Source organism: Silurus aristotelis (genome assembly GCF_946808225.1).
Source record: "Silurus aristotelis genome assembly, chromosome: 3".
Taxonomy (NCBI): Eukaryota; Metazoa; Chordata; class Actinopteri; order Siluriformes; family Siluridae; genus Silurus; species Silurus aristotelis.
Genome location: NC_139576.1, coordinates 7,550,956 through 7,562,597, shown reverse-complemented (window position 1 = coordinate 7,562,597; position 11,642 = coordinate 7,550,956). Strand labels below are relative to the sequence as shown.

Here is an 11,642-nt window from a genome sequence, read left to right as displayed (position 1 = left end):
TTTCAAATATAATGTCCACGTTTTTTTTTTTTTTTTTTTTATCCGAAAAGCAAATAATGAATACAATCACGGAGACAGCGTAAAGACAAACAGAGTCTTTTTTTCATTGTGTTGCATGTAAGGTGAGCAAGATGCATTACTGCAGCTTAATGGCTGAAGTACAAATCAGTCTTAAGTGCAGGAACATACTATTTAAACGTCAATAGAAGGTTATTGCATTGAAAATATACACTACCATCCCTCGCTGATTGGTAGAAAGTAATTCATTTCTGTATCAGTATCAATGAGTACCATATTTAGTTTCTCAACCTCATCAGGCTCATCAGTAAATCTTTTACATGGCCTTCCAGTTAAACATGTAATGACTCGAAGCATGAGTCAGAGTTAATCTACTGTATTAGCTTTACTTTAGTTCAGACTCCACCCACTGGTGTTTAGATGAGATCTGAATTCCGAGCATGACGAGCGATGGGTAATGGAGGTGTGTGACAGGCAGATGGTTATGATGCGAGAGGAAATAAATCGAATAAATCAGCTTACTGTGGAAGCACCAGATGTGCGAAAACCTGCAGGTTTGTCGAGCAGTTCTCCCAAGCGCAGTATCTGGCAAACTGAGTCTGTGAAAAAACATCATAAAACATCATAAAACATCACGAAACATCATAAACACACAAATCAGAGGTTGGGTTCAGCCTACAGCGATAAAATCCCCTTCTTTCTTTCCGGTTAAAAAGAGTATTGAGCAGGTTCCACTTTTTTCTTTGATGTAAAAAAAATTAAATCAATACACTCCAATGGTTTATAATGGTTTATTGGTGAAAGAGCTTTGTTTGTTTGTTTTATATTGTAAAACTACAATAAGATGAGAAAGTATTTCTGCTTTATTGCTTTCCGTTTAGCTGTTTATTAGCTGTGTGTAGCTGTACATAGGAGCTTTTGCTAGCTTTAGATTCTAGCAACGGGTCGAAAAAGTCTGAGAAACACACTGAAGTAAAATAATTTTATCTCATGAAAAGAGCGAATGATTTCTTGGAAAGCATCAGATGAACAACCAAAACAAAGCCTAACCAGCTAATTATACAAACACATTAGCAAAACCTAAGCTAGTTAACCAAATTAATATACAAATCTAGCTAGCAAAATCTGCTCTATAATAGCAAAGGTATTGGGACACCTGACTTTTCCAGCCATATGGATGTCATGGGTTCTTCCCCCAAACCACAATGCTGGAGGCACACACTTCGACTTGAACTAGGAGACATAAATCTGTTCTAGCATGACAATATCCCTGTGCACAAAGCCAGATCCATGATGTTATGCTTTACATGGGTTGGAGTGGAAGATCTTGAGTGGCCTGCTCTAAACGGCTGATTTCAACCCTATTGAACACCTTTGGGAAGAATTGAAACAGTGATTGCACCCTAGTGCCTGACTTTACTGTACCATATCTCCATGAAGATATGGTTGGAGTGGAGGTTCTAATGAAAATGTGTTCAAAAGATCAAATGGTATCCAATTTAAAATTCAATCAATATTATTTTTTAAAAAAACAACTAAAAAAAAGAAATGATTCCTGATTAGAGCAAGTGTGTGTGTGTGTGTGTGTGTGTGTGTGTGTGTGTGTGTGTGTGTGAGAGAGATGGCTGGTGTTAGTACCTGGTTTGTGACGCTGTTACTTTGTCCCTCTCTTTGCTGTAGAATGGCTTTGAGTGGAGGAAGGCTGCTGGAGCTTTTGCTCTCCACACTGTGCTCTCCAAGCTCGTACTGAACATTGAAATGCAACGGCGTGAAAATATCACGCACATCCTTCTACAAGTATACAGACGCACACACACACACACACACACACACACACACACACACACACACACACACACACACACACACACACGCAATTAAAAACATTAAGAAAATACAACAGAAAACTAGGACTAGGACTGATGATGCAGAAGAACTGCATCATTTCTCACTAACATCGACATCACGTCACATAACACAGGCGTTTGTAATTCAAAGCTTTCTTTGTTTCCACTTTTCTAACATTGTTCGGTGAAGTTTGGGGTCCAGGCTAGAAAAGAGAAAGAGAGGAAACAGAATTGCACCTCTGCCACCTCCAAATAACACCTTCACACACACTCGCACACTTACACACACACACACACACCTTTCCTATATTATAAATTGCGATTTCCTGCTTTTCAGTGTTAATATTCAAGGCTCTCTCCGGATTTCTTGCTAATTTCTCGGATCGTGAACCGGACGTGTGCACCGTGACAGGAATCTCGCAAGACACGGCGTCACAGTTGCTGGCACAGGATGCTTTTATTCTCATGAGCAGGATGTTAGACAATAAAATAGTGGGAGAGAAAAGAAAGAGACAGAAAGAGGAAGAGAGAGAGAGAGAGAGAGAGAGAGAGAGAGAGAGAGAGAGAGAGAGAGAGAGAGAGAGAGAGAGAGAGAGAGAGAGAGAGAGAGAGCACACAGCTAGTTTATCTATAAACTACTACTAGACCCAATTTTGTTCTGATTTTGCTGCTCATTCACATTTAAATGAAAAGAAAAAGTTTTTTTCTAGCAGTTCATTTGATTTTCAAATGCCAAAGTAAATAGAGTACGTGTTCTAAATAAAGTAAATATTGTTTTTTTTGTGTGTTATTGGTAATGCACCTTAAATAATATGTCATATTATTGTCAAATTATTAACAAATGTATATATATATATATATATATATATATATATATATATATATATATATATATGTATGAGATAGTATGCTGTAATTTGTTGATAATTTAACATGATTTGTACAAAATTTAGCAAAACAGAGACATTTTCAGTACTGTACTGTACTATATATCTATGTGACAGAGGGTGCATGAATGAGCGCCGGTTCACGAGTGGAGGGCAGAGCATATGCTTCTACATTTGCCTGCCGAACAAAACGTACAATATTTTTAGAATGTTGTATCGCTATAATCATCGTAAGATAAAAGAAAATCATAAATTGAACCATCATATATATATATAAATCTGTGTGTGTGTGTGTGTGTGTGTGTGTGTGTGTGTGTGTGTGTGTGTGTGTGTGTGTGTACATATATATATATTTAAAAAAACCACACTCCCACAAACTTGATTTAATGCTGGTACAAGTTTTCTGACCTGATCTCTGCATGGGACTCAATTACACTACATGTACAAAAACACTTCTAACTCCTTTTTTTTCACTCAACTTTCATAAACTGCACCTGGATGTCTGAGAATCTTTACAGACACATTGCTTCACACTTTGGGCCAGAGACCCTGAAATACAGGAATATGAAACAATCCTGTCATCTTCCCTCAGACTGAAGAAGCCTGTTTCAATCTAACAGGATAGAAGTCTAGATGACATGAATCAACTTCCAGGTAACCGCAAGTGGATGACTGAGAATCTTCACAGATACGTGGACAAAAAAAAATTTTGTGGACACCTGACCATAAGATTGGTATGTGCTTTTTGAACATTCAGTTCCACATTGGCACAACTTCAGGTCTATAACTCCTTTATTCATATTGGTAGATGGAGTCAAGCAAAAATACCTATCAAAAACCGGCAGTTAGTCAGCAGTCGTTAGCAAAACAACGTTTTTACAAAAGAAAATCGATTGTATACGAGGAGTATTGTAGTGTACAAGACACTACAGTTAAATGTTAGGTGTGTTTTACACCTTTTGCCCAAGACTCAGAAGAGCGAGTGGGAACTAATGGCGAGGCGAACTTGTGTCGTTTCGAAACAAAGCTTTTCTGTAAACAAAACCACAAACGGTTGTCACCTAAACATGCTGAATTAGCATATTGCAGAAGTCTAAATGTACATGTATATGGGTGTGTGTGTCTGAGAGAGCAGGTTGCAGTGATGCTTTAGCATGATGCCTTAATAGAGTTCATTTCACCATCCTCACAACAATCTTCACTCCATCTGCTTTGAGTTATTTATTACGCTTAGGAAATGCACATTAGCATGCTTGTTTATAGGCATCGGTGCCATCGATATCGCTGCAGCCACCATTAATTACTCTGTAAAACGCAAGAAGCAGCAGAAGCACTTGATTACAGAGTCCGGAGAGGCCTCGCCGAACACCTGGGCTGCTCTCACACACACACACACACACACACACACACACACACACACACACACACACACACACACACACACACACACACACACATACATACATACATATATATATATATACAGTGAGGAAAATAAGTATTTGAACACCCTGCTATTTTGCAAGTTCTCCCACTTAGAAATCATGGAGGGGTCTGAAATTGTCATCGTAGGTGCATGTCCACTGTGAGAGACATAATCTAAAAAAAAAAATCCAGAAATCACAATGTATTTTTTTTTAACTATTTATTTGTATGATACAGCTGCAAATAAGTATTTGAACACCTGAGAAAGTCAATGTTAATATTTGGTACAGTAGCCTTTGTTTGCAATTACAGAGGTCAAACGTTTCCTGTAGTTTTTCACCAGGTTTGCACACACTGCAGGAGGGATTTTGGCCCACTCCTCCACACAGATCTTCTCTAGATCAGTCAGGTTTCTGGCCTGTTGCTGAGAAACACGGAGTTTGAGCTTCCTCCAAAGATTCTATATTGGGTTTAGGTCTGGAGACTGGCTAGGCCACGCCAGAACCTTGATATGCTTCTTACAGAGCCACTCCTTGGTTATCCTGGCTGTGTGCTTCGGATCATTGTTATGTTGGAAGACCCAGCCTCGACCCATCTTCAATGCTCTAACTGAGGGAAGGCGGTTGTTCCCCCAAAATCTCCCAATACATGGCCCCGGTCATCCTCTCCTTAATACAGTGCAGTCGCCCTGTCCCATGTGCAGAAAAACACCCCCAAAACATGATGCTACCACCCCCATGCTTCACAGTAGGGATGGTGTTCTTGGGATGGTACTCATCATTCTTCTTCCTCCAAACACGTTTAGTGGAATTATGACCCAAAAGTTCTATTTTGGTCTCATCTGACCACATGACTTTCTCCCATGACTCCTCTGGATCATCCAAATGGTCATCGGCAAACTTAAGACATGCCTGGACATGTGCTGGTTTAAGCAGGGGAACCTTCCGTGCCATGCATGATTTCAAACCATGACGTCCTAGTGTATTACCAACAGTAACCTTGGAAACGGTAGTCCCAGCTCTTTTCAGGTCATTGACCAGCTCCTCCCGTGTAGTTCTGGGCTGATTCTCACCTTCCTTAGGATCATTGAGACCCCACGAGGTGAGATCTTGCATGGAGCCCCAGTCCGGGGGGGGATTGACAGCCATGTTTAACTTCTTCCATTTTCTAATGATTGCTCCAGCAGTGGACCTTTTTTCACCAAGCTGCTTGGCAATTTCCCCGTAGCCCTTTCCAGCCTTGTGGAGGTGTACAATTTTGTCTCTAGTGTCTTTGGACAGCTCTTTGGTCTTGGCCATGTTAGTAGTTGGATTCTTACTGATTGTATGGGGTGGACAGGTGTCTTTATGCAGCTAACGACCTCAAACAGGTGCATCTAATTTAGGATAATAAATGTAATGGAGGTGGACATTTTAAAGGCAGACTAACAGGTCTTTGAGGGTCAGAATTCTAGCTGATAGACAGGTGTTCAAATACTTATTTGCAGCTGTATCATACAAATAAATAGTTTAAAAATCATATATTGTGATTTCTGGAATTTTTATTTTTTAGATTATGTCTCTCACAGTGGACATGCACCTACAATGACAATTTCAGACCCCTACATGATTTCTAAGTGGGAGAACTTGCAAAATAGCAGGGTGTTCAAATACTTATTTTCCTCACTGTATATATATATATATATATATATATATATATATATATATATATATATATATATATATATATATATATATATATATATATATATATATATACACACTGATACACACTTTCGTTCAACATCTATCATCTCTGTGACTATCATTAAATTCATCAGTCGGTTTCTGTGCTGCAGAACTGAAAGACCCCCCCCCCCCCATCATGATGCAGCAAACTCATTCAGCAACTTCCTTTGCATAAATGCACTGCACACCACACAGATGGGGGCGTTAAGGGGAAAAGGCATAACCAGGAAGTAGATTTTGCTAAAGTTAGACCTACAAGCACTACCTGTTTATGTAGCACTTTTAAAATTCGCAGAAACAATGTGGCATAAAGGTGTCAGCATAAACGCCCCGAAATGTACTAATGTCATCATTTTTACTGAATATTTTCAAGAAATTGCAGTAAATACAGACATTGTTCTCGAATAAGCTCTTATTAATGATCAGGCTGGAAGACAGACCTGCATGCTTCTAGCTAACAGAAACACAGAGCAGATCTGAAACTGAAGGTCATATACAAATACATTCTTTAGATGACAATTTGCCCAGAAAATAGAATTGTAAGTAAATCCTTGGAAACATATATCGCTATATACATAAATAGGGTTCTTAAAAATGTGTTGTCTAAATATAATGTTCCTGTAATTAAAGTTCTCTAAAAAAGAGATCCAGGAAACACACTATATAGACATGTGGTTGTTCCCCTCAAAACTGTTAGCACATAATTTCTAGGCAGGCTACTCTACAGAAAGTATTTGGATGCTGTAGAATAAAATGTTCACCTAACTTCAACTAGGAGACCACCATGTGCACAAAGCCAGATGCATGAATATATGATTTGCACACAAATTAAGTGGAACATCTTCCCAGAAGAGTGGATGTTATTATAAGAGGACATGGAGACAAAATGTGTTCAAAAAGCACATACGGTCAGGTGTCTACAAACTTTTATCCATATAATGTATATCCCAGTAATGAGAAGAAAGATTTATGAAATACTGTAATTACAACCTAATTGAAACCTACCAAGTTCAAATTCCCAATAGGAAAGCAATAAGAGAAATGTCAATCTGACAATCTGAATCTTAAATGATTGATTTACAGTTAACTCTCAAACTCAACTCTTTTGCCCACCTGATGTAAAAGCATGCCTTATAAGCTGAAATATAGTGTCCTCTCACCTTCATGAAAGCTTGATGCTTGTTGCAGGTCATCCGTCTGTGCTCGGCCCTGACACGACCCGCAGTGACGTTGGACGTGCCATTGGTGTGAAAGTAGAAGCGTGATGGAAAGGATTCCTTGTGCTTTACATCTGCACTAAGGTTGTACTTCAGCTCTGAGCAGAAAAATTGTAAGAAGAGTAAAATGAGGAAATGAGTACACAGGGGCATTGCCATGCTGAAACAGGTTCGGGTCTCCTAGTTCAAGTGAAGGCAAATCTTAATGTCGCTTAATACAACTGTGTGCCTCTAACTTTGTAGTGTAAAAAAAGAACCCTAATCCTTGGGAAAGACACCATATCGCATCTCAAACGCTATACCTTGTTTACATCACATATTTATGTACATCTCATGCACGTCAGCTAGTTTGTCTGGGCTAGCGGTTAATGGGCGAGACTTGCTCCTGAAGTCTGTCCTGGCACGATGTTTCACCTAACGTTCGTCTGACAAACTTGACTACGGCTGAGATAATGAAGGTCCCCTAAGGACACATAAAACGGAAAGTAAACTGGAAGGAAAACCTATGGTTTATACTTCCCATGCTCAACCTTTGAACTAGTTAATGTCTTTCTGTGTAACAAAAGCTGGAAATTTCTAACTCCAGATGAGGTCAAAGACTGGTGTGGTCATCCTTGTTTTCTTTGTTTACACATACATATTAACAAGGACAGGCCTTGACATTACATATATATACCCCCACACACTCACACACACACACACACACACACACACACACACACACACACACACACACACACACACACACACACACACACACACACACACTTGCAACGGCCGTGGCTGTGAGGGATGTGGATCAGAGATAAGGAGTTTTGGACTGAGTCTATATAACGGCCTTGTTCTTTCAGCAAACCACTGATAAGATATTTAGCATGTAGAGAGTGTTGCTTTCTCACAGGGACTCTTACAGACTTCATCATATATTTATTAACTCATCTGCATGAATACAAGTCTTAATTCAGAGCAGCACGGCTCTTTGACTACAACCAGTTACACATTTCTGAATAAACTTGTAATGAATCTTTTGAAAGCAGTTTATTGATTGTTTGTTTGCTGCTAAGCATAAAAAATAAAGTAAATTATATATGCACATTATACCACAGTGAAATTCTTTCTTTGCATATCCCAGCAATCTGAGGAAGCTAGGATCAGAGTGCAGGGCTAAGGGCCTTGCTCAAGGGCCCAACAGTGGTACTTTGGTGGTGCTGGGATTTAAACTTTTTAACCCTCTGATCCAGAGTCCAATGCGTTAACCACTGAGCTACCATCTCCCATCTTAAATCTAAATTTGGATTACAATAAAGAGATAATGTTGTGCTCAGTGGTTAGACTACTGATCAGAAGGTCATGAGTTCAAATCCCAGCACCATCATGCTGCCGCTAGTGGGACCTTGAGTTCTCAAATGCTTATTTGTGTCTGTGTATGTATATATATATATATATATATATATATATATATATATATATATATATATATATATATATATATATATATATGTATAAAAAAATTTGCTGCTCTGAATAAGGGTGTCTGCCAAATGCCATAAATGGAAACGTAAAGCTGTTTTGTGACACTGACTATCAAAAAAAACAACCTTAAACCCTTAAAATGAACCGACTTCCTTTGACTTTTACGCGGTTATACATTTTTATATTGTACCTTCATTCCTTACGATTCTCTTTTATACTTTAAATGAAATCAGAAGCACTTCTCCATACCTATAAGTCCCGGTATGGCTTTTCCATGGACTGTGAAGCACACATTGACCTCCACACACACAGCAGGAAGGCCATGTTCGACACAAGAGGCCACCGATCGATTCACACTGACCGGCAGGAACAAGGACGCCTCCACCATCACCACAGGACGGGTCCTACAGAACACACATCAAAATCACACACCACCATTATTCCCAATTGTGGGTATTTCATTGAGGTATAGCAGCTGGGACGACAACACGGCACGTATAGATGAGATCAGCTGTACAGTTCATACAGTGTGACAACTGTTGGTGAGTAACAGTTCACACTTTGTGCTCGAAATGCCCATGTGCAATATTTGGAATGTAATTTTCTTTTGTTGAGAAGCTGGAGATATAATAATAATACATTCAATAATAATATAAAATGGAGAGTTATTTAAAAACATTTCGGCATTGATGCTAATGTTTGCAATGCTCTTACCGGATCACAATTGCAGCGTCAGACAGAAAAGCTCCCACTGCTACGTCTGTTAGGATGAAAAAATAAGAAATCATTTTGAAATCCAATCACATTCGGAGCTATACAGAATTGAGAAATACACCAACCAGGCAACTATTATGTCATTATACCATTGTGAGCAGTGAAGTGACATCATGAACATCAACTGAACATTTTGTCCCCAAAGTTGACGTGTTAGAAGCAGGAAAAATGGGCAAACGTAAGGATTTAAGCGAGTTCGACAAATTGTGATGGCTCGACGACTGAGTCAGAGCATCTCCAAAACTGCAGCTCTTGTGGTCTGTTGCCATTTTGCAGTGGTCATTGATGCACGTGAGGCGCGAAGGCAGGCCCATCAGCTCCTGTAGCTCAAATTGCTGAAGAAGTTCATGCTGTTTATGCTCGACGGATCAGGACTGTTTCGGCAGCAAAAGGGGGACCAACGCAATGTTGGGCAGGTCCTCATAATGTCATGCCTAATTTGCGTACATAAAGTTATGCCTGGTCGGTATATATGAAACTTGTTTTGTTGATTGTTAGGAGTCTATTACAAAAAAGAAGTCTAATTCCCAATTTAAACCAGGGAAGAGAATTGCTTTTAATGAGTTACTTCAATCACCCCACCTTTTACAGAGTTTGCTAAATAGCCTTTGCTAGACAACATCACATCTACCTCATTGCAAAACCGAGCCATGGGGTTTTGCGGGTTTCCAGTTCACCTACTGTGGTATGGTTAGGTTCGAGTAACTTTGCTTTCAGGTTGCGCTTTATTCCCCCTACAACAAAAACAACCACAAGGACACTCCTGCAAACCACAAACAAAGCATTGCTATTAAAATGACTAGTTGGCTTTGTTTTATACAGTATTACTGAAGTGAATTTGGTGTTCATACCACTTCAATGATTTAGGTTACCACACTTGTGGTCCTCTTTCATTACGGGTTACATTTGCTCCCTAACCTTCTATGACAGAGAATACTTTTCACACTGAAGGTTGGGACATTTCTGAGAGAATTGTCACTTTTTAATATGTCCCAATGTCACTAGATGATCATTTGACGTCTCTTTGCTTTACACTCCATCTGTACACTGTTGTTGCTTCACTTTTAACAATGGACACTGTCTCAAAAATAGATTCCTAATATGTATTTTACATTCATTAATAAGTCCCTGTAAGTTTATCCCTAATAAGAAATCCGGTGGAAGTGGTGTCAAGAAAAAACTACCAGAGATAATATAAGGAGAATATTTCAGAGGAACCAGACTCAAAAGGGAACCCATCCTCATCTGGGTCACACCGAATATCCATTCATTACAGTTCCACAATTGTTAAGGTTTTCAACTGTTCATTGATGGACACTTGAGCACAAACATAATTCTGCCAATTGTAGTTCTAAGCCATTGTAGCAAAGTTCTTCAGTGGAACCAAACACAGTTACCTTAAATATACAGTAGTTCTATATATACAGTACACAGTAGTCTTATGTTTACATACATATAGCAGTGAGTAATTTATAAACTGCAATAACTCGTATGTGGTTTATAATAGGGAGAAGAAAGCTCAAAAACTTGCAATATGCCATGGCTTGACATAACACAGAGGCTGACCATGGCAGATGCAATACATTAAGAATTTATATATATATAAGTATACATTTTGATTTGCGCCAGTAACTGCATAATGCTTAAATGTGTAGGTGTGATTTTTTACTGCAATTACTCAATAGCCAAAATATCTTACAGCCTTTTTTTTATTCATTAACCTCCGGAGTCCTCAGATTCCTTTACAAATACTCTTGAGACATTTTTCTACACCTGAGCAGCTATCATTGCACACTGTCTACACACACTATGACTGTCTACTTGTGTTACCTGAGCTACTTCTTTTTGCATCTGTTCTGAAAGAGACAAATAACATGTAGTAATAGAGGAAATGCGTTACCGGGGTAACCGTTTCCATCTACATCGACGCCTCCGGAAACGGACTGTCCGAACATTCTGAGGCTATATCCAAGGACCGAGCCTGTTATTCTCTATGGGACAAAAAAGAAACACACACACATACACACACATAAGTAACTTTAAGGCATTTCACTAGATATCAAGTAAGGAATTAAACATCTATACCATACATGATGTGCAATCAGTCCTGAAGTGATTTACTTTTTTATACCATTATATATCATTATAAAAACACAATTTATTATCAGTTTATAGTTACATTTAATGTTGCATATAAAACCCTACCACTCACAGTATAACCATTATTAACAACCATTCCTTCACGTTCATTTGAACTTGGCTTTTTCTATGATT

General features: G+C 38.8%; 1 protein-coding gene across 1 annotated transcript in view; it reads right to left on the bottom strand.

The window, feature by feature from the left end:
* itga4 (integrin alpha 4) overlaps window positions 1-11,642 on the bottom strand; it is a 43,750-nt gene that overhangs the window by 15,492 nt on the left and 16,616 nt on the right. Inside the window, exons 12-17 of the mRNA XM_083536964.1 lie at window positions 11,269-11,359; window positions 9,309-9,354; window positions 8,844-8,998; window positions 7,065-7,219; window positions 1,657-1,809; window positions 541-617 (exon numbers count right to left, since the gene is read on the bottom strand). Of these exons, the coding sequence (XP_083393090.1) occupies window positions 541-617; window positions 1,657-1,809; window positions 7,065-7,219; window positions 8,844-8,998; window positions 9,309-9,354; window positions 11,269-11,359 (677 nt within the window). The remainder of the gene's footprint in view (window positions 1-540; window positions 618-1,656; window positions 1,810-7,064; window positions 7,220-8,843; window positions 8,999-9,308; window positions 9,355-11,268; window positions 11,360-11,642) is intronic.